Source organism: Camelus dromedarius, chromosome 10, assembly GCF_036321535.1.
Source record: "Camelus dromedarius isolate mCamDro1 chromosome 10, mCamDro1.pat, whole genome shotgun sequence".
Classification (NCBI taxonomy): Eukaryota; Metazoa; Chordata; class Mammalia; order Artiodactyla; family Camelidae; genus Camelus; species Camelus dromedarius.
In genome coordinates, this window is record NC_087445.1 from 62,944,675 (window position 1) to 62,967,202 (window position 22,528).

General features: G+C 49.2%; 1 protein-coding gene across 7 annotated transcripts in view; it reads right to left on the bottom strand.

Annotated features, from left to right (window-relative positions):
* The window catches only part of ASTN2 (astrotactin 2), an 849,846-nt gene that overhangs the window by 259,988 nt on the left and 567,330 nt on the right, over positions 1–22,528 (bottom strand). For all 7 annotated transcript variants that reach the window (XR_010382793.1, XR_010382792.1, XR_010382791.1 and 4 more), the window contains 3 exons: positions 13,859–13,983; positions 10,677–10,781; positions 7,562–7,741 (listed from right to left, as the gene is read on the bottom strand). Coding sequence is in view for 4 of the 7 variants with exons in the window: in XM_064490458.1 (XP_064346528.1) it covers positions 7,562–7,741; positions 10,677–10,781; positions 13,859–13,983 (410 nt within the window). In the remaining 3 variants the exon portion in view is untranslated. The remainder of the gene's footprint in view (positions 1–7,561; positions 7,742–10,676; positions 10,782–13,858; positions 13,984–22,528) is intronic.

Genomic DNA, 22,528 nt, shown 5'->3' on the forward strand with positions numbered 1-22,528 from the left:
TTCCCTGGGGCGAACTCCTGCGCAATCATCTCACCCGTCAGAGCCTCAGTTTCCTCAAGCGTGAAATGCAGATAACAACGCCTACTTTACAGGCCAATTGTGAGGAGTAAATTGGATGAAATAATGTATGTGGAAGTGCTTTGCGAGACGCTCCACACTGAGCACAGTGGAGGATTATTATTCTTGGTATGCTTCGCACCAATAGGAAAAAGACTAGGGTGTTCCGTTCCAGATGGACTCAATCTAAACTGGAGAACAGATGCTTTTTTTGGTAATTTCATCTGGTGGAAAGGGCAGTCTCATGGGCCTATTTGTATTTAATGAACCACATCCTGTATCATCTTTCTGCAGGGTTCCGAGGAAAAGTGAGTTGGCTCACTCCTCTGGCGCGCTGCAGGCCAGAGTGTCCAGCTCATAGTTAACCTCCTCCTGCCCTCTTCAAGAAAAAACACCACCCTAGAGCTAGACCCACCATACTAACAGCTGCACAGAAGCCAGGGTGCTAGGAGAGGTGCGAGGGGTACACAGCCACTTCCCACCAGCACACTGGGACACTGGCATAGAGGAACACGGCCAGGCTGAGACTAACCCATGTGATAGTTAAGAAGTCAGAAGCTCAGTGTAGCTGGAAGGCAGAGAGAATGGAGGCAGATGGAGCTAAGGAGGTTGACTAGGGACACATCAGGTCTCTGAAAGCCCTGAGACCATGGGAGGAGCTTGGAAATTAGCCTCAGGGCCATGACAAGGCATCCAGGAGTTTTCATCCAAGGAAGGACATGATGGGATCTCCATTTTAGCAACATCCCCTGATGGTTGATTTTTTTAATGTAAACTTGACTGGGCCCCATGAGGCATCCAGCTATTTGACCAAACACTATTCTGGATGTGTCTGTGAGGGTATCAGTGAGGGTGTTTGGGACCAGATAATCAGCAGACTGAGTAAAGCAGATTGCCCTCCCTGATGTGGGTGGGCCTCATCCAATCAGTTGAAGGCCTGAATAGAATAAAAAGACTGACCCTCCCTCGAGTAAGAGAGAGCTCCTCCTGCCTGAGTACTTGAGTTGGAACATCCATCTTTCCCTGCTTTTGGACTCGAACTGAAACATTGGCCCTCCTTGGGTCTCATGCCTGCCAGCTTTGGAACTGGAACTCACACCATTGGCTCTTAATCTCTAGTTTCCTGAGATCTTGGCTTGAAACTTCTCAGCCTCCAAGGAATTGGATCACATGAGCCAATTTCTTATAATAAATCCCCTTATGTATATTTCTGGATATATGTATATATATATATATATGTATGTGTATAAATATATATATACACATATATCTAGAGATATAGAACCAATTATATATATCTTTCATATATATATCATACATTATAAATATCAATGAATATATCAATGAATATATACATGTGAAAATTATATATAATAAGGGGATTTTTGTCTATCTACCCATCTCTCCTGTTGGTTCAGTCTTTCTAGAGATCTCTGACTGCTTCATGTCCTTAGAGCTGTGCAGTCTGGATTGATGGGGACAAGAGTGGATGCAGGGCAACGAGGTACAGGGCCAAAGCTAGAGTCCAGATAAGCCATGATGGTGGCAGCAGTGAGATGGAAAGAAGTGGATGATTTCAAAAGCTATTTGGAAATTAAAATTGGTAAGACTTGGGATGGTTTGCAAATGGGGGGAGCGAGGGAGGGAGAGATGTTGAGAAGGATTTCTAGGTTTGTGGCTCTGCCTCTGAACAGATACAGGTGCTTTCCACTAGAGTAGTGGAAAAGTACTGGGCTGTGCGGGGCAGTTTGGGCAGATAGGGGGCTAGCATGACAGCAAATATCAGAGGAAAGAAAGCCTGGAGGCAGAAGTACACATCAGTGTAGAGAGCCTGGCTGAAGGCTTCCACCAAGAATATGGCTGTCCTACAAAACTGCACTGACTGGTTTAGTGGAGAAGGATGAGCCTGTGAAGGAGACAGAGAAAAGGAACAGATAGGAAGGAAGGTGGGCAGCCAGCAGGATCTGATCTCATGGAAGCAAAAAGACAGTGCCTCAAGCAGGAATTTCCTGGACATCATCAAATGCTGAAAATGAAAAGTCAAGGCAAATGGGAACTGAAAACTGCCCAGATGATTAAATCACCAGGGAAGTAGACCAGCACCCATGCAGGTCTCAGCTCTGAGATCAACTCCATGTCTGGTTGGCATCTTTGAAGCAAGTTCCCTCCGGAAACTGAAAGTCTAGGAGAGTTCTCCAGCTTACATCGGCCCCTTGGCCACACCTGTCCTCACAAAAGGAGGTGACATTTGACTACATCTTTCCCTTCTCCTCCCCCACCCCAACCCCTGGGCTGTCTTTCAAACAGCCAAAACTCCTTTAAAGAGTAATCTAGGAATGTTTCAGCTGACATTCAAAAGTGCATTGCAATTCAAATGGAAATGCAGGAATTCATTCCCTTGGACAGTCTTGGGAAATTATAATAGAGATAAAACACCTTTTAAAGGTGGCGGCAGGCATTTATCTGTGGGGACATCGCTATGCTATAGACTCCCCCAGTCTGAACTCAAGAGCAGTTCAACCTTCACATGGAGAATGTCCTTTCATCAGGGTCACCGAGTCTCTAAACTTGGAAAAGACACATTCATTGCATATTTTTTCTCTTCTACACTTTCTTTTCTCTCCATTTCTCTTTGTGGATTTTGGTTTCCCTGTGTGGGCCTCTCTTTGTTTTTCTATCTCCTCCTATCTCCCTCAATCTCTCTCTGTCTCTGTCCCTGTCTCTGTCTCTCCCTGTGTCTCTGTCTGTCTCTGTCTCTGTCTCTCACACACAAACAGAATGAACAATTCCTTTACATGCTCACATCCTTTACTTCCACAATCACTTTCTCCATGAAAAAGAGGCAACTGAGAATTCAGGAAACCTGTCAGACTGGTAATTTCTGCATTCATCACTATCCTCTCAGAATAGAGAATGACAGGGGATGACAAAAGTGCAAGGTCACAGAGCGCTTTTCACATCTCTCCCAAGGCTCCCTCTCACACTGGCTGTACACCACTGATGCCCCTCTGCACCCCAGGCCAATCTACCCCTGTCTGAGTCAACAGACAAGGGAGGGGAGTAAATTAGCAGTCATATCTCCCCCCGCCCTCATATACACACATGTGCACCCACCCACCCACACACACACACACACACATCTGGGATCATGGTTACCTGAGTGGATGTGGTGGCCATAGATGGAGGCAGTGGGTTGGATCAAGACAATAATTAGGTGCCCGGCTCAGTGCTGGGTGAGTCCATCATTGATGTGTCTCTGCTTTTATTGGATTGTGTATCTTGCACACAGGAAAATTAATCTTAGAGTGTGAATCAATTTGCTCAAGATCACACAGCTTGTAAGAGGAAAGCTGGGATTGGAACCAAGGTCCATCTGACTGCAAAACCTGTGTTTTATCTCCAAATGAGGAAGTCTTTATCCAAGACGACCAGAAGAAGGGTAACGTAATACACAGAGTCTTAATCATGATGTAAGACTCATGTATCAAGGTCATGGCTAGGAAGAGTGTATGAATATCAAGTCAAAGAGTGAAATGAAGTCCTGATTATGAGAGAGGTAGCTTTTCAAAATAGAGGCGTATCAAGGATGTAGTGGCCTACAGTAAATGTATCAAGCTGGGACAAGAGACTAAAAACTTCACGTGGTGCTGAGAGAATGGCCTGGGAGCAGAGGTGATGGTTAAAGGAAACTGACAGACTGAACAGCTTCCAAGCTAATCACGCCTGGGTCTGGAGCATCCAGGGATGACATCAGCTAGTCAAGTTGCCTTTTAGGGCCCAGCTCTTCCTGGCTTCTGCCAGTACCATCTAGTTGACTTGTTCGGTGCTCTGGCTCCCTCTCGACTGGTGTAATGCCCATAATACCCACTTGGTGATAGGAAATCCCAGCTCCCTGCCTGACCTTCTTAGTCCTCCTTGGTGTGACCAGTCCTCACTGGAATCATCGTCAGAAGCTGGGTCTGTTATCCTAGATTTCATTTTGCCCTGTTACAGGGAGTCCATACACAGGTATGGACCACCACTCCCCCTTCTGCACCTAGAGCAGACACTGCTAACTGATCACAGCTCTCTTTCCTGATGATCCCTATGACATCCGTCAGGGGTGCAGACAAGCCACTCCCCAAATGATCAGAAAGCTACAGGCCACCGTACGATAGTGACTAGGTTCCCTACCATGTGCCGGCCACCTCCTTTTTCCTAGCTGTCTATCAGTGGATTAAAAAAAAAAAGGTCTATAATAAGAATGACAAACTGTTGGAAGGCTAATAGTGGCTGGACCAACATGAGGACTGCAGCCTCATCTTGCCTCCTGCAGTGCCCCAGCACGTGTCACGAAGTCTGCGGAGAAGAAGTACTTAGGAAATACCAGTGAACCAGGGATTAACGAGTGATACATGTGACTTTTTTTTCCCCTGTGGCATGCACACTTTGAAGCACTTAGGGGAATGAGAGTCAAATAAACCTCGCATGGGAGATATTTTAATCAGGCAACTCACCCCAACCTCCTTGACTTTCCAGTGATTTCCAGTGGTCTGATCACAACAGTGGCCAGACCCTAAGTAAGCCTGGAAAGGCTGGGACTTTTGTTTTTAGTGTCTTGGGGACACTGGATGTGGGTTTGGGCTCAGGTTGGAATTTAAACACCATCTTGTTCAGTAAAGAACTCTGTGGCCCTGACCATTCCCCCTTTTCTCCTTTAAGTTCAGGTTTCCCTTCTCTAAGAGGAGGGGTGAGTACCCTTGCCTTCTTTGCCCCAAGGAGTAAGGGGAGGGCCAAAGGAAGGCCGTCTGTAAACTAGACAAACTGTGAACTAGACAAATGTCTGTGGTTGTTATCCATTCCCTGTGTGGTCTCTTCTCCCGGCCTCCTCTTCCAGCCTTGGCCCTTCTAGTCAAGGAGAAACCACTGTCTGGGGATAAACAGAGATTTCGAAGACTCCTGGAGCCCTCCGCCCCGACCCTCCTAGGTTGAAAGGCCATTTGCAGGGACTGTCCTTTTCTAGTGACATAGCTGCTTCTCAGGGACAAATGAGGACCACACGTTAGCAAGAGCTGTGGCCAGGACTGCAATCCTCGGCTGATGCCCACATGTTCACTACATATTAAGCTACTGTTTTTTATGTGTTTAGTGCATGAGAGGTGTCTTACCAGTATCCTCTCATTTCACTCTCCCAAACGCCATCCAAGGGAATTACTATTCCTCACTTAACACACACGAGGAAACTGAAACATAGAAGTTACTTTGCCTGAGGTTACCTGGCAGGGATGTAAGAAGCAGTATCCGGACTTGAAATCTTATCTGTTCCACTTTGACACTGTTCTGCTCATCCTCTTCCCACAGGCTCTGCCCCGAGAGTGATCAGCTTCCAAACCCAGATGCATCCTGACCTGGTCCCCACCGAACCCTGGTTTCGCAGATGCCAGTGACACATAGTTGACACAAAGATGGCAGGGTAGAGAAGGGACACACGCCAACCATCTCTGAGCCAGAGTTCTCTCCATTCTTCAGGGGAAAGTTCTCAGCTTCTCATCCACCTCCTCCCCAGCATCACTTCCAAATTTAAAAAGTAAAACCTTAGTATTTGAGGTACCGTCCAAGTGGTCACATCAGGTGGAGAAAGAGAGGAAGAAACACACACAGACCAATCAAGCTGGCCTCAGCGTATGCCTACACTCTTCTGGGCAGCAAGCACGGAGGACGGAAGTGAGAAAAGTGCCTCTGCACTGGAAGCCCAGTGAGTAAAGCTACCGTCCAAGTTCATCCAGCAAATCTGTGGCAAATCTGAAGGCTCCCTGAGTCTCTGGAGGGGGCCCCCAGCTGCTTTCAGCATTCTGTCTGCCCCTTCCCCACCTTACTTGCCACAGGTTCCATGCATCCACTGTATAAGGAATGGGATTTTCTGGAGTAAACAAGCCCAGGGACTGAAGGCAGCTGGGGACGGATGGTGGGATTCAGCATCAGAGCGGTGTCCCAGGCCCCAAATGCTGGACAAAGCAAATTAGTTCAGTAGCCACCGTGAGTGAAGGTTTTTATAAACATAACCTAATTGTGTTACTTCAAAGTCCGAAAGCTTATTGCCCTGCTTAATGATGTGTCACGTTATTTATAGGGTAGCACAATGAGACTTCTATTGATTTAATGCACTTCCTTAAAGACTGTCATTGTCACAGCCATAAAACGAAGCTATTCCCAGGCAACTCAATTATTCCCCTGCGCCTATAAACCACCCTGTGCCCCACACAGTCGCACAAAGACAGGAGGGAGGGGTGAGACCACGACGGGGGATGCAAGCCCCCCCAGGGACAAGAGGGAAGGGTTCTGGAGAAGACAAAGGCAGGTGGACAGGGGCTTCATTCTGCGCGAGAAGAGCTAGACGGGGAGTGTGGAGCACCCCACCCCGTCTCGGCCCTGCCCAGAGGAGCTGCATAACTCTGAGCCAGCTTCCTCCTCCCTCGGGGCCTTAGTTTCTCCCAGCTGCAAAATGGGAGAGCTGAGCCCAGTGAGACCTGTGAGGTCTGTGAGTCGCGGTTGATTTGGTCTTGGACACCGGGTGGCTGGGCCACACGAAGGAGGTGCAAGCTCCTTTTTAACATTGCTTCTCGCCCTATCCGTCAATTGAGGGCCTTTCTTTTTAAATAAAATGGTAATACTATTAACAATGATAACGGGAAGATGTCCTTGCCCTACTATGGATTAGCTGTGTGTCTATGGGTACTTGACCTGGCCTTTCTGAGACTCATTTTCTCCTCTGTGAAATGGGGATGTGCAAACATGGACCTGTTATAATACATAACACATGTATGCAATATTTCCATCTGTTTTAAAATGCTGCTGCATGAACCACTTCCCTTTAGTGTAGGAGGGAGACAGGACTAGCTAAAGTGCCCATGTCACAGAAAGGGAACACTGAGGCAGGAAGGGAATGGATTTCCCAAGGTGAGTGGCAGAGACTGGTCTCCTGCTTTCTGGTCTGGAAAATTCCCATCCTGATAAAAACTGAGAATCGGAGGGAAATGAGATCTGGTGACCCTCCCTGAGGATAAAAGCCTCTGCATGGAGAGACTTGAAACTGTCCCCTCAGACATGAGGTGATCATTCCTAAAGGAGCCAGAGCTCTTCCTGGGCTCTTCCAAGAGGCCCGGAAAGAAGGAGATGTCAAGGAGACACGCTCCACTCCCCCACAGCCTTCCCCCTGGCAGTTGTTTTGAGTGCAGAGAGTGCAAAACAAGGTGCCTGCGGTAGAAGCTTCCAGAATTCTGGAGTCGAGAACACCCCTAGGGTCTCAGAAAATGCCTGAACTGAAAGTATCCTGAGAAATTATTACATGGCCCCTCATTCTGTCCATGGTGAAAGTGAAGCCCAGAGAGGAGCAGGGACTTGCCTAAGGACACCCAGTTGATAGACGGCAGAGCCAGAATATAGCTCCCAGGGCGCTCGGTTATCTCCCCAGCCACCTCGCCCCCATACTAAAGGCTGCCACCTCCAACAAGCCCTCCAGGCTTACCTTTCTGGTACTGGAGCCACAGCTGCTGCTGGACCTTCTTGCTGGGAAAGTGGATGATGCAGGTGAGCTCGGAGCCATAGAGGGCCTCTGCGATGTAGTGGGAGCCGTAGTGCTGGATGAAGGACAGCAGCTCCTCCCGACTGCTCTCCTTGGTCAGGATCTTGAGGACGTTGGTGAAGCCTGGATAGAGGAGGAGCACGTGGAGGTGGTCAGACTTGGGAGGCTGGGGGCCAGCAAATGATAAGCCTGGATTTGGTGCCTCATCCCTCACCGTGGTGTCAGCCTGGTGGCTGTGCCAGTCCGAACACACACAGCATTTCCTCACTCACATCCCAAGACGGCTGTCTCCAGTGGACACACGAGACACTAGGACGGAAAGGGAGCTGACAACAGAGGAAGAACTAAAGCTGGCGACCTGGACCACGGGGACCCGAAGATCACAATCTGGAAATCGGAGCTGATGTCTACTGAGCAACCAGCCTGTACCAGGCACACTGCTGGGTGTTTCAGCCACTTTGTCTCGTTTAACCTCAGCCCAACACTGCAACCCCGACCGTAATGGGCCCCGTTGTGTCGATGAGCAAGTTGGAGGTCAGAGCCTGGAATTGATCTGCCTTGGTCCTCCAGCCAGAGGAGCTGGGACTCCCACTCCCTTCCGTTCTCATCTCAAAGCGCATGTATTTCCCACTGAACCCGTAACCTAGGGCTTGAACTGTCCGTGGCCGGAGCCTCGCGGCTGCGCCCAGGCTCAGCAGACATGCTCAGATCTGCTCCCTGACTATCTTTCTGCCACATCACCTCCCATTCCAGCCCTGACATGGCCTCCCTAAAACAGTGGTATGTTCCTTCTCCTGCCATGGTCAAGGGCCTCCTTGCTGCTCCACTGTCTTTAGTCCTTTGCCAAAGAGACATGAGTGGTCAGAGCCCAGCACGGGGCATTCACAGCATGCACTCAGCAAGCACGGCTTGCCTTTCTCCTCTTCCTCCAATAGGCGGGTCACCAAGCTACTCTTCCAGGAGTCTTAAGACCTTCTGGACTCCTCCTTGCTATGGATAAAGCCCAATGACCTTGTCTGGGTGTCTCAGACTCCCAGGGTCATCTCCTGTGAGCCACCTACATCAGGCTTTCCCTCCAGACAAATCAGTTTTCCTATTTGTTTCTGTGATCTTGGATTTCCATCATTCTTCATATCCCTCCACCACTCCCAGTACACACACACACACCCCCCACCGTGTACCTGGAACGGCCTCCCACTTCCTCCCTAAGTCACACCCATGATTCACGGCCCGGGAAGCCACCCCTCCCCCCAGGGGTGGGATCTTAGCTGGGATACCTACTCTTCGCACCTTCAGCAGGCACCATCTTGGAGGCAGAGGCTCTGTCCCATTTGTCTCTGGGCCTGCACGTGCACCTTTCCCCACCCCCACCTCAGCCAGGCTCCCGGCACAGCTCCCGGGACACAGCAGACACATCACCACCTTATTACAAGAACAACTGTTTCCATGCCACATCAAAGTAAAACGCAAAAGAGCAAGCTCTTCTTCAGCATTAAAAATGAGCTCCGATTTGCCAGCGTTTGATTTACAAGGGGGTCCTCAGGAACATCATTATTGATTAATTAAAGCAGATACACCTTTGTAGTTCTACTAGGAACACTGCAGTCTTATTCACAAGTGTGGTGTAAAGGTGTGGGTGGTGGTAAAAACAGAAACAGGGCTCAAAGAATGAGTGCTTGATTAGAACAACCCCTCTCCATAAACCTGTTAACTCATGCACCTGGGTAATTAATACAGCTGAGTTAATGATGAGATGGTTTCTGTTAAGTAAGAAATCACATCATGGAGAAGCCCTGTGGTTCTTTATCCAGGCAGACTACACTGCCATCAGATCCCTGCTCTGCTCCTGTTCTGCCAGTGACTAGCTGTGTGACCTCGGGCAAGTTACTTAACCACTCTGACCCTCAGTTTTCTTTCCTGAAAATAAAAAAAAAGGGGACAAAGAATGTCTTTTTTTTGAGACTGATGGAAGTCCTGAGATATAAAACATCATAAAGTGCTTGGCAGATGTCAGCAGTAATTACTATTTTTACTTTCCAATTTCCAGGCTAGAAGAGTTCTACGTTGCTCATGAACAAAGTGATGCTGAAAAAGAAAGGATAAGAAAAGAGCTGGCCAACAATGAGGAGGCACTCGGACAGCAACCCACGACAGTGTTATGAGTAAAAGCCGGGGTAGAAAACCCGAGGCCAGGCCCCATCTTTCCAGAGTCCTTCACTCATTCCTTATTTTTCAGTTTTCATTTATTTTTTAGCCTTTCATCAAAAAGGAGCACCAACAATGTGCAGGAATTCAGGGTCTAGGAATAAATAGGACTAAAGCCCTGCCTGCAGTTCTCACGTCAGTTGGGGAGACGGACAGGATTCTGATATGAATCAAGCACTTGTTAGTGCTTTAATATAGGCAGTCAAGCACAGGGAATTCCTTGAGTTACTCTGAGGGGTACATGAAATGGAGAGGCAGCTCCAAGCATTGCAGGATGTGCAAGCAGATCCAGGCAGAGGGAACAGCATGTGCAAAGTCACAAGACATGAAATAAATGTCCCATGTTGAGAACTGCAAGCCATCCCCCTTAGCCGAAGCACAGGGTTTATGTAGGCAAAGTGTGGGCAATGTGTGTGTGTGTGTGTGTTGGTGGGCAGGGGGAGCAGAGAAAGCCTTATTGCTATATAGATGGGCAGGAAAAGAAATCAGCCAGGAGAGACAAGAGGAATCAGTGCCTAAAAGAACTTACAAGCCACATGCCTGAAATACTGGCAGAACATAAATGTGACTGAAATTGTCACTTACCCCTCTCTCCTATTCATCCCACCACACCCTATTCAGAGCCTCTCTTACTCCCCAGAATGGACAGCTGCCCTACTGCTGTGTTGACCTCCTGCCATGTGTGGACATCAATGTCTGTTTGCCAACCACCTGCCCTCCCTGGGAGTTCTTTGATGGCAGGGAGGGCGTGGCCTCACTCCTTCAGCATCTCCTTTGTCAGCACTCGGCCAGATCCTGGGGAAGATGCCCGGCATCATGCTCGGTCCCCTGGCTGCCGGGCAGCGGTCCTCACCTGCTGAGAGGGTGATGGTGCTGAGCTTCACGCGGTACAGGTTGCTGCGGACCCGCCACTGCTGCACCATGGGGTAACCCATGGCCTCGTCATACCTGATGTCGCCTGGAGGAGGGAACAAGAAGCCCACGTAAGCCCACATCTAGAGGCCTCACCCCACAATCCCACCCCGCAGCCCTGGCCTCTGGGCAGAGGCTCGGCCCTAGAGTGCGGGCTCTCTCTGGGGCTGACAGCTTTATCTGGATCCCACCTCCAGACCTCTTCCCCTCCTGGCCTCTGATCTCGGCTCCAAACCTGTCTTTTCTTTCTGCCCCACAGATTACATGGCCCCTTTACCCTACAAGCAAGAAGGGATTTAAAGTTCCACTTAGTCCTGAGGGCAATTTGCCAGGGGATGCTAGACGTCATGGTGCCTCAGTTTCCCTATCTGATACCATGACTCCCTAGGCTGACCTTATTTCATAGGTGCCTTGTGAGACTCAAATGAATTAATAGCAGCGGAAGTCCTCTGGTGACCCAGAAATGCATCCCTGCAGACTGGGGGCCAGCGAACCCCAGCCGCTCATCACATTGCCTAAGGCTATTTTACACGATGATGGCAGAGCTGAGCAGTTGTGACAGAGACCGCGTGCAAAGCCTCAGACATTTACTATCTGATCTTTTATGTTTGCCCACCCCAGTGTGGACCATTGTTTCCTAACATGGAAACACGAGATGTCCTTTGGAATCATGTAAAATACCCGTGTAGACAGATAAAAGGTTCCCATTTCAAACAAGACTGAGAAACTGGCTGAACAGAGTTGAACAAAATTTTTAAAAAACTATAATTTCTCAGGACCTTGAATAAATTAATATGCATTTTAAAGGTACATGAAGGTAGTGTGTAGCATTGCACAAACTTCTTTGGTCAAGGAGCCCTGCTTTTAGGGTCCACTGGAACTCACGTTCCGCAGAATGCATTTTGCAAAACACAAGTGTAGATAAAACATAAACAAAGGAAAAACACACAACAAAACGTTAGCAAGTGGTTAACTCGGAGTGACGGCTGTGTTAAAGATTCTTGATTTCTGATTTATATTCAGCTCCGCTTTCTAAATGTTCCTCTCTGATCACTGCATACTTTCTTATAATCAGGAAAAAAGATTCACGAAAAAAAATGCTAATCACATCAGCAGTTAGCAGTATTGTTGTTCTATACCCTCTGCAAACGGTAGGCACATTTTCTATCCTTCTCTCTTGTCCTCTGGTGAGGAGGTACTTAAAAAGATATTTGATACCAAGATTAAAATGAGAATCTCTTTGGAACAAATGATTTCTTCCTGGACATTACTGCAGTATTAAAGTCCATTACTGTCATTTTTTTTTTTCCTCCACAGCCTTTTCAGGAATAATATAATTTTTTAGAGGCTTTCATTTGAAAGTAAAATATTCATGATACCCAAAGGTATGTCCACTGGAGCGAGGTTGTTTTGTTATAAATATGTCCTCTCTGTTTATCTGCTCTGCCTGTCCTGTCTTTCCTCTGCGGACACTAGGGAGAGGAGGAGAGCGGGTGGAAGAGAGGGAGGGGGCTGTGTTTTGAGTCAGGGCAGAGAAAACAGTCTGCACAGGAAGACCAGACACCAGCACCCAGGCAGCCTCTGCCCCATCTATTAGTGCTTGTCCTAGTTCCGAGCAGTCTTGCGGGGGGTGTCGGTGACCGGGGCCATACCCAAGACAGGGAGGCAGAGCGCTTTGCTGCAGGCTGTTGATGCAGCTCATTCACTTGGTGGCATTGTGTCCAAAAGGAAAAGGAAAAAAAAAACTATCTCTTTTGATTATTAAGAAATTCACAAAACCATCTCTGTCTCTCATCTCTAGGCTTCCCCCGTAAGTGATCATCACTCTATCCTCACTTTCCCCCATCCCTGGTCCTTCCTGGGTTCCAGCCAGGAATATAAGCCCCTTCCGTGAAATGTCATCTTCTTGAGGTCAAGGCCATGGTCTATATTACGCCTACTCCTGCAGAGTCAAAACGGAGCCTGGCACAGAGTAGGCTCTCAGTAAATACCTATCTATTGACTCACTCACTCACTCGCATCCCATTCCTGACCGCAAGCTCATCCCTGGTCCTTCCTCAATCCCTGACCCCCATCTTACCTGACTCCATCCTAGACCCCCACCCAAGGATTAGGGGTAAAATGAAACCCTGGGATGAGGGAGGTTATTTTTTCTGGTAATTAAGAAGAAATTAACTCTTAAAATGTGACAGTTCCTTTATTAGGACACCTCCAAAGATACCTGAATTGAAAAAAAAATCCTAACAGTGTGTACCACTAATGCAGAACCACAAGGTACTGTATCACAAAGGCAGAGCCAGGGCCCTTGAATCTTGGGAAAGTCTCCCAAAAAAAGAGAAAATGAAGAAAAGCAGAGGGCACCCTGCAGTGGGATGAAAACATGAGCCTCAGGAGAGCCTGCAGAAGAGAGCTTTTCAGTAAAGGAGAGACAGGCTGGGGGGGAGCGGGGACGCAGGGAGCCACAGAGTGGAGTGAAAAGGGCAGGAGACCCGGAGCCACGGCAGCTGGTTCTAGTCCTTGTAGATTTGCTGTGTGACCTTCAGCTGGTCCCTTTACCTCTCTGAGTCTAGACTCCTCATCTATAAAATGAGAAAAAAATAACACCCACCCCACAGGATGGCTCAGTGCCCATGCTCATGAACAAGCTGTGTAACTGAAGTGCTTTCAAGTGAGAGAGGTTCCTGGTTGGGGTGGTGGGGTCCACTTGGTTTATTTTAAGATGAGTTAAAAATGAACTGCATGACCTCACTTATAGGTGGAATCTAAAAACAGTTGAACTCTTAAAAGCAGAGAGTAGGATGGTGGGTGGATGGGGAAAATGAGGAGATGCTGGTCAAAGGGTACAGAGGTTTGGTTATGTGGGATAAACATGTTTTGGGATCTAACCAGTGACTACAGTTATTAACACTGCATTTGCTAAGAGAGTAAACCTGGCCTCAGCTCAGAGCTCAGGGAAGACCCCAGTTCTGCACAGCCAGCAGGGGCCCAGGGAAGGGCAGGTCCCTTTCACACCCCATCCCCCTCAAATGTGGAGGCCCAGCGGACGTGCTGAGGGCTGATGTGTCCTGGAGACCAGGCACGTCGGCAGGGAGGCCGGGGAGGGGCCCAGCGCATGTGCCTTACCAGTGAGCCGCTGGAGGTCCGGGAGGGGCTCGGAGAGGACCCCCCTGCACTGCTCCTCCACCGGCAGCGGGATCACCAACAGCCCGTCGGCCAGCTGAGGGAAGTCCTTGATGAAGTTGTTCTCCCTGTGGAGAGGAGCAGAGACACTGCCAGATCGAGGAGGACGCGGAGGCTGCGGGGGCGGCAGGGCAGGAGGGCAGGAGGTTCGCAGGCAGAAGAGAGGCTCACGAGTGGGTGGGCGGCCTTGTTGCGATGCCTCTGGCTCCCTCAGTCCCATCTTTGAGAACATGGTGCTAACAACAGACTCTAGACTCTGGCAGCAGGGGCTTGAATCAAGGCTGTCCACTTACTAGCTACACAACCTCGAGTAGGCTCCCAGTCCACTCAGAACTTTAGTTTCCTTGTCTATAAAAGTGAGATCTCAGGGTAGTTATAAACACTTCGTGGGATAAAGCTGCCAATTGCTTAAGACACAGTCTGAGGTTCTATAAACTGTAAATATGGTTGCTAAATGTCCCCTTACATAAGCAGTGACGATGTGAGCCAGGATGTGAGAGATCTGAGGACAGCATGGAGTGCTTGAAGAAAGACGGGGTGAAGTTAAAATGGAGAAGGGAAGTCTGGAAAGAATAGGTGTTTGTGTGCTAAATGGAGGATCCTAAGAGATCTTTTGCATCAAACCACTCCTTTTACACATGGGGACACTGAGGCCCTGAGAAGGGGAGCGAATTGCTCACAAACAATGGCTTAGACTCAAAACCAGGTCTCCCCACTCCTAGGCTAGTACTCTTTCTTGCCCTAACTTCTGCAGGTGCCTCTGTCCCTTCCCTGCAGGGCCAGCCCAGGAAACAGAAGACAGACTCTGGGGTACCCTCTGGGCACTGAACCCTGAACAAAGGTAGTCTTAAGGGGAGGGGAAGGGTGATATTGTATCACAGGGAGGCAGGCTTCAATCTTCTAGACAATAGACCTGCCTAAAAATTGAACAGCCTGCCACTGAGAGGTGGTGAGCTTGCTGTAGCTGGGAGTATGCAAGTAGGAAGCTTGACAGCCACTTGGCATGGACAGTATCCAGGGCACTTCTGTACTCAAATCTGACTTTTGAGGTCCCTTGCTATTCAGAAATCCTCAGAGTTAGAGACACTCCCCACAATCTGGAGAGGACAAGGAGGGGGAAGAGGAGCAGGAGGAGGAGAACAGAGGGAGAGGGATGTTTATCAATCTGTTTTGAATGGGCAACCTTGAAATGAAAATCAGAAATTGGCAAACAAAAATCTGTGATGCCAAAGCAACACGTTTGAAGCTGGATCTCGGCTATGCGGCTATGCGGCTATGCAGGTGATGTGCGGCCTGGGTCACCCTCCTGTCTGTGCTCCACGTCCCCACACATTCCACCCCCAGGCAACTGCGAAGCTCACCACCAATTCACTCATTTAGTGAACACCTTCTCCGTGTCTGATCCCCTGAGCAGGTCAGAGTCCGGAGGAGGACATATTATCTCCATCTTCCACATCACCAGCATCTCCGTCGTCGTCGTCGTCGTCGTCGTCATCATCATCATCTCTGACCATTTATGTATTGAATCCTTATAATTTGCTAAGATCTGGCTAAGCACTTTACATCCCTTTTTATCATTTAATCTTCATACCAACTAAAAAAAGAGCTATCATTATCTTCATTGTACAGATAAGAAAAAAAATGAGGTGCAGGGGTAAGAGGTGGCAGAGTTGGGGTTGGAACCCAGATCTATCTGACCGCACACCTGGTAAGGTGAGCGGCTGGGGCCGGGACTGTCTTCCCGGCATGCATGTGCACGATGGCGAGTTTCTAGGTCCACACGTGTACATTTAAGCATGCTGTTTTGTGTGTCATAGGTGTGCCCTCGTCTGTCTGTGGCACTGTACTTGCTTATGCCTACAAGTGTGCCTGTGCTCATGGGTGCTGCCTAGGTGTTGGAGGCTGGCTTTGAATTTGTCTGTAAACTTGAACATGTGGAACAGCCATGGAAGTGCCCCCAGGTAGCATGTAAACTTGTCAGAGCCTAAGGAACTAAGTTTCCTCCTGTCCCCCTCATGAGGTGGCCTCTGGTGATACAGACCTTCCCTTAGATACATAATGAGGTGGAGAGTGTCCCCATGCCCTGGGTATTGAACCAACGTGCGCTGAGCACACACTCTCGGGGTGGAGCCCTGGGCTGGGTAAGAGGGATCCAGGGATAGACTGGATTCTCCCCTTGTCCTCTAGATCTTCTCAGCCATGTGGGGGAGACAAGGCATCAGCTATGCAGAATACCCAGTGGGACCAGCTATCAGGGACCCGAGCAGGCTGGAGGCTTCTGGCCAAGGGTCCCTCCCCCATGAGACCCACACACCTGTTCCATGGATAGGAGAGGGCAAGAGTGAGATGACTCTGAAGACTGGGCACCTCTTTTGCCCACACAGCATCCTAGTTGTGTAACCTGGAGCAAACCACTCAAACCTCAACATTCTCATCTGTAAAATGGGGATCTTAAGAGCCATTCAGGCTGCTGTAGTGAAATGACACTAACAACGATGATGGCAGTAGCTGTTTGTTGAGCATCTACTACACACGAGGCACTATTCCAAGTCCTTTACACTAGTTCTCACCTAACCATACGAATTAGGCACTGTTAGGAACCTCGGATTGGAGGTGGAAAAGCTGAAGCACAAAGCCATTAAGTAACTACTCAAGACCACAGTTGGGAAGTGGGACATCTCAGGTGGTCTGGCCCCAGAGCTCACACTCCTCATCACTGCACAGATGCAGGGCACTGAAAATGCTGCTTGTGACGTAACACAGGCTGTCAAAGCTGGAAGAGCCGTAGCAGGCTCGAGTGCACTGAGCCCAGACAGGCAGAGGGAAGTGGGCTGTTACTCATTATGACCTGACTGCACACCAGGTGCTCTGCTCTCCAGGTGGCCTCACCAACCCCGACTCCAGTGCCATGAGATGGACATGATTACACTCCCCAACCAGCTGATGGGGAAATAGCTCTCAGACGTGAAGTGACTTCCCTGGACTACACGCCGAGTGCACTGGGGTGCACTGAAGGCAAGCTTATCATTTTTCACTTTACCACCCAGGGTCACATTTCACATCTTCTCTGGCAGTAATTTTATAATCGCAGGGGAGGAGACAGTGCCACTCTGTCCACCCCCACGTCCCTCTCCTCTAATCCCTCTGCCTTGTTCAAGCTGGGCTTGACTGTGTGGCAAACCTCACCTCAAAGGGACAATGAGTGGCAGCACAGTGGGTGACTTCAGGATGGTAGAGTGCCTGGCTCATGACTTCCCTTCTCTCAAAAGATGGTTTTCTCCTTAAACTTCCGGGAAGCAGAGAGGGTCTTGAGGAAGTGCATGAGAAGGAGGGAGACAATGGAAGGGTAGAGGCTCATAGGCTAGTACGGACAGTGAGGAGGGAGCGAAGTAGGGGAGAAGCAAGGAATGACGAGACAGCAATGGCAAAGACCAAGGACCAAGGACGGTCCCTCAGGACTGGGTCCCTTCACGGCTGCCTGGGCGACACGACAAGTCCTGCATGGCCTCTGCCAGCAGAGGGCGCCCAGGGCCTTCGCATCAATCAGCTCTCCCCAGAGGCAAAACACCAACGGGAACGGCTGTGCTGGGAAAGTTCCTCTGGGCTGAGGACCTCAGACAGAACCCAGACAGCAGCTTCAGAATCCACCCACTCAGGGAAGGTGACAAGGAGGATGGCACAGTGCTGGCTTAAACTCAGTTGACCCGAAATCAAATTCAGAGTATTGGAGTTTGTGTGGGTGTACATTCATGTGTGTGTGTGTGTGTGTGTGTGTGTGTGTGTGTGTACTACCAGGCAACTAACTAATCCTAATAATAGGAAGACAGGAAGAAGAGTAAGTAATATTTGCTTATTGATCATATTTGTTAATCATCAGCTATGTTCTAGGTACTGTGCCAAGATGTGTGTGTGTGTGTGATTTTAACCACATGAGAATTCTCTAACTACTATTATTACTCCCATATTGTAGATGAAGAAATGGATACTCAGAGAGGTTAAGGAGCTTGTTCAACTGAAGTCCACAGTTGGGAAGTACAGTGGGGCTCCTAGTTTAGCACCTGGTTCCCAGTAAACACGCGTTCAGTGGATCATTCCACAGCCCACGCTCTTGATCACGCAGATAACCTGAGACCAGGCAGCTCTGTTGTTAACCACCAGAGGGATGTGCTTTTGTGCCCGTGGATGGAGCTGTATGCACATGTCTGTGTGTGTCTGCACAAGTGGATGTCGTGTCTCAAACAGAAAAAGGGCTGTGTTTCTTGAGACAAACATCTCCCCCCAAATATCTATGAAAAGAGTTCAGTCTCAACTGACACTATATAGAAACAATTCATCAGATTTTTTAAATAGCAGATCCTGGGCCCCGGGGACTCAGGAGCACTCTGGGAGAGGTCTCTTTCATTCCACAAACATGCACTGGGGTCTCCCGCGCTCCAGGGGCGGATCTGCACACCAGGGGTACAGCAGTGGAGAGTCAGAGGAGGTACCTGGAGGAGCACGAAGCACAGACTGAAGGTCTACGAGGTCTTCACCGTCCAGCCCCTGCCTATTCTTTCTGCCTTGTTTTGGGAACCACTGCCCCCTGCCCACTGTTCAGCCCCACTGACTGGCTGTAAGTTCCTCTCCTGGGGCACACTCACTTCCCACAAAAGGTCCACTTGGGATGTGCCTTCTCTCTGGAAAGCTCTTGCCCACCACTGCCCTGAACCAGGCCAACTCCTACTTGTCACTCAGACCACATGTAATTTCTCTGCCCTTGAGAAACCTTCTCAGAGTCCGTTCCCCTGTTGCACCCTCTCATAGCATCCTGCCCTATTCTTCCATGAAGAGCTTCAGAGTTCCTAACCCAGACGTGCTCAAAGGGACCTTGTGGGATACCTACCTCTCTCACTAGACTCTGCATTCCATGGGGGCCAGGGTTGTGACTGTCCCCCTCCCCAGGACCTCACACAGTGCAAACCGCATGCAAAGTAGGTGCTCAATGAACATCTTTTGAGGCAGCAAAGGAAGGAAACCCAGACAAAAGTAATGTGTGCACAACCTTCGTGGAGTCCTTTCTGATATTTGGTTACAGGGTCCCAGGATGCCTCAGGATCTAAGGGATGTTGGGGATTTTAGTCTAAGATGCCAGCTTTTCTGCAAGAAGCTTCAAAACCCTACTTTCTTCCTCTAACTTCCTAAGTTTGCAGACACCCTGGCTCCCATGGAGTGGGGACCAGATGGGAAAAGGTGATCCCCCTAAGCAGAGGCCAGTCAGACCTCCCACTCTTGCTAAACACGTGAGTACATGTGTGCATTCGGCTTGGGGAGGAGGTGCAGGGGATGGGGCGGGGTGAGGACTGCTAGCAGGAAACAGGAGGACCAGTTAAAAAAACCATCTCTTCTAAGAATCCATTCCAACTTTCCCCACTTGGAATAAATCTTTCTTGTCACTTTTCTTTCATGCATCTTGTCTGAGGGTAGATTCCAGCAGCCAATGTGGGAACCAGTGGTGGAAAAGGCACAGGCTCAGAAGTCATAGAGACATGGGTCCAAATTTTTGTGTGACCTTGGAGACCTACATTTTATGAGCCTTGCTGACTCCATCTGTAAAACGGGAGTCAGGAGTTCAACGTCAAGGAGTGAGAAGGAGGATTCATGTAGAGTTCTCTTTAATGCTAGTCCTTTTTCCTGAATCTTACAGCAGATTCCGGATCTCTTGGAGATCCGAGAGCCCAGCACAGTGCCACTCACAAGCATAAGCATAAGCGCTCCCTAACTTCTACTGAATTGTGCGCAGAGGTGGAGGTGGGCCTCCTCGCCCTCCATGCCACCTGCTTATGACCTCCCAGTGACAGGAACCCATAGAGCACTTCCACAGAGCATGCACCTTGGGTGGCTTCCCTCTCATCAGCCATACTAACAGGACTCACCAGCAAGGGAAGCTGGGCCACTGAGCCATCCTCCCCCACCCTTCCCAGGGTTTTCCCTCCTGCCCGCCTCCATTTAAGAATATGTGTGAGCGTTTTTGGATACATTAATACATAGTCACCAGCATGTAAGAGCTGATCACCCCTCAGTTCTGGGGAAATTAGCATTTAAATTGAGGTATTTCGCGGAAGTAAATCATCCCAGAGCCAGCAGTATCTGCAGCCTTTTCTCAGTGGAGGGAAGGCATGATGTTGAGTTCGCAGGGAGGGGTCCACGCTCCCTGTTTCTCCCTAAGCGGCCCAAAGCCTCCAGAAAGAGTGCCATCGAACTCCCAGTACCGACAAGGACATCGCCCCTGGTTTAAACCATGACCCCTCCTTCGCCTCCAGCTCATCTGAGTCTTTCTGCCAAGAGAGGCAACCTTGGCTGAGATGTGGTTTCCTCTGTGATCAAGGAGTTGGGGGACTGTCCTCATCTTGGCTCTGTCACTGCCTGGCTGGGTGGTTTGGGGAAGCCACTCCTTACCTCTGGAACTGGGAGGAGGGATGGATGCAAACTATTTATTTCTCTGAATGCCTGATTGAGAGACGCTGGCCTAGATTTTGCAGCCATTCTCAAGTCATAGGGTCTCCCCGTGATTAAATGCATGTTCCCGCTTGTCCATGCCCATCCTCCACCTCTGCCCTTCTGGGGGAACAGTTAGAAACTTAGTTCTCATGTGGTCTGCTTCTTAAATAGTGGTCTTGGTATAAGTTCTCCACTCAAGCACTTCAGATTCAGTCATTCATTCATTCATTCAACAAAGTTTCAAGATTATATGCCAGGCATTGGGAAAACAAACATTCCCCACCCTCAAGACGCTCACAGCCCAGGAGACTTGCATACACATGATTCCCACATACATGTGCAAATGTGTGCCAGGTGAATAATGGTTTGGAAAATGTTACAATGAAGCATTTTTCATTCCCCACAGATCATATTGGTCCGTGGTGCCCTGCCTGCTAAATCAAAGGCATGCGCCCCTTAGGTAGAAGAGCAGACACCTTCTAGAAAAGAAAGGGTGCCATCACTCAGCTTGGGGCTAGATCTCAAAGCTGACTTTGTAGTGTCTTGAGCCAGACAATGGTTTTGAAAGCCAGCCTGTGCTGGGCGTGAAGGTTCCCTTATGTATCAAAGGCAGGCCTGGCCAACCCAGATGTCTTATTTCCATGTACGGTCGGTGCAGGCTCTGACCTCCAGGAAGTGCCCACCAGACAGGAAGAGGTTAGAGAAAGCCCTTTTTTCTGCCACTAGTGTGGGGAGGAATTGCTGAGGAAAGAAAGCCTGGAGGCTAGGGGTTCGGGCTTGAGAGTCACTGAACCTCTTTCTGGCCTTTTTGGAAGCCAACTCTCCTCCCTACTCACCCCAGCTTCAAGGGCAGTGTCAAAAAATGCTGAAATATCAACAAGGGTTTGGGGCAAGTCTAAGGGAGTTTGAGCAGGAGCAACAGGGTTTGTCCCCCTACCCCAGAACAGGCTGTAGCCTGGGGGATATGTGATCCCCTGCATCCGACAAGCCAACAGGAGGCCCCATGAGAGGGCAGCAGCGGGTGAGCAGGAGGCCAGCAGGAGTCAGCCCCCCAAGTCCTGCACCCACAGTGTGGAGGAATTAAAGCTGATGGGACTTCCTGGCATAACCCCCCTGCTCCCACAGAGGCAGGGATGGGGACGAGGCCTGGGATTGGAACAAGGGTTCTTCAGAGAGTAGAGGCCTCAGGACTCTGGATTCTGACACTCAGCCCCTCTCAAAAGAACGCCCAAGACCACCCGCATCACAATGGATGCCAGGCAAGGCTGGGATCCAAGCTCAAACAGGAAATCACATAGTAAATGCCAGAAAGCATCCAACAGATCACATTTGTACCAACGTCCTTCTCCCATCAGCACTGCCTGCACCCTGAGGCCAACTGGAGGTCGGGGAAGACTTCCTGGTAAGGCAAAGACAGGGCTGGTTGGTGAAGGGTTCAACTTTGAATGGACTAAATATTTACCTTGAAGAATATGTTCTGTATCCTTAATTGGCAAGTTGAACTACTTTTTTTTGCTATCAGTGGAATGAAAACTTGAGGGAAAGATTATGTCAGCTGTAGAAAATTAAGAAGACCAGTGTTTTGCATGACTGAGTTGCAGTGGAAAGATGTTTGAACCTTTTACTGTTTAAAGAGATGGTTATAGGTTAGTGTGATAGTTTAAGATTCACAGAGGAGGTTCAGAGACCCAGGGAGTAAAGAGAAGAGGCACTTAACACAGACTGGAGAGGCCTGGAAGGCTCCCTGGAAGAGGTGAGTCTTGACCAATGGGAGGGGCTATCCAGGGAGAGAGCAAGGAAGGGAGATCAGTTAGGGTTAAGGCGGGACCCAGGTAGAAGTAATAGCACGTGCAATAGTTCAAAGGTGTGTGTGTGTGTGTGTGTGTGTGTGAGAGAGAGAGAGAGAGAGAGAGAGAGAGAGAGAGAAATACTAATATGGCACATTCTGGATATTGGAAAAAGCTAAGCTCCAAGTGTAGAAGCTCTGAGTAAAAAGCAAAGATGGGCTAGTGAGGGGCAGGAAGGAATCACATTTTCTGAGTCTTCTACGTGATGGTAAGGAAACCATTACAGGGTTTTAAACAAGAGAGTGGTGCCACCTGACTGGAGCTTTAGAAAGATGGTGTGGATGCCGGG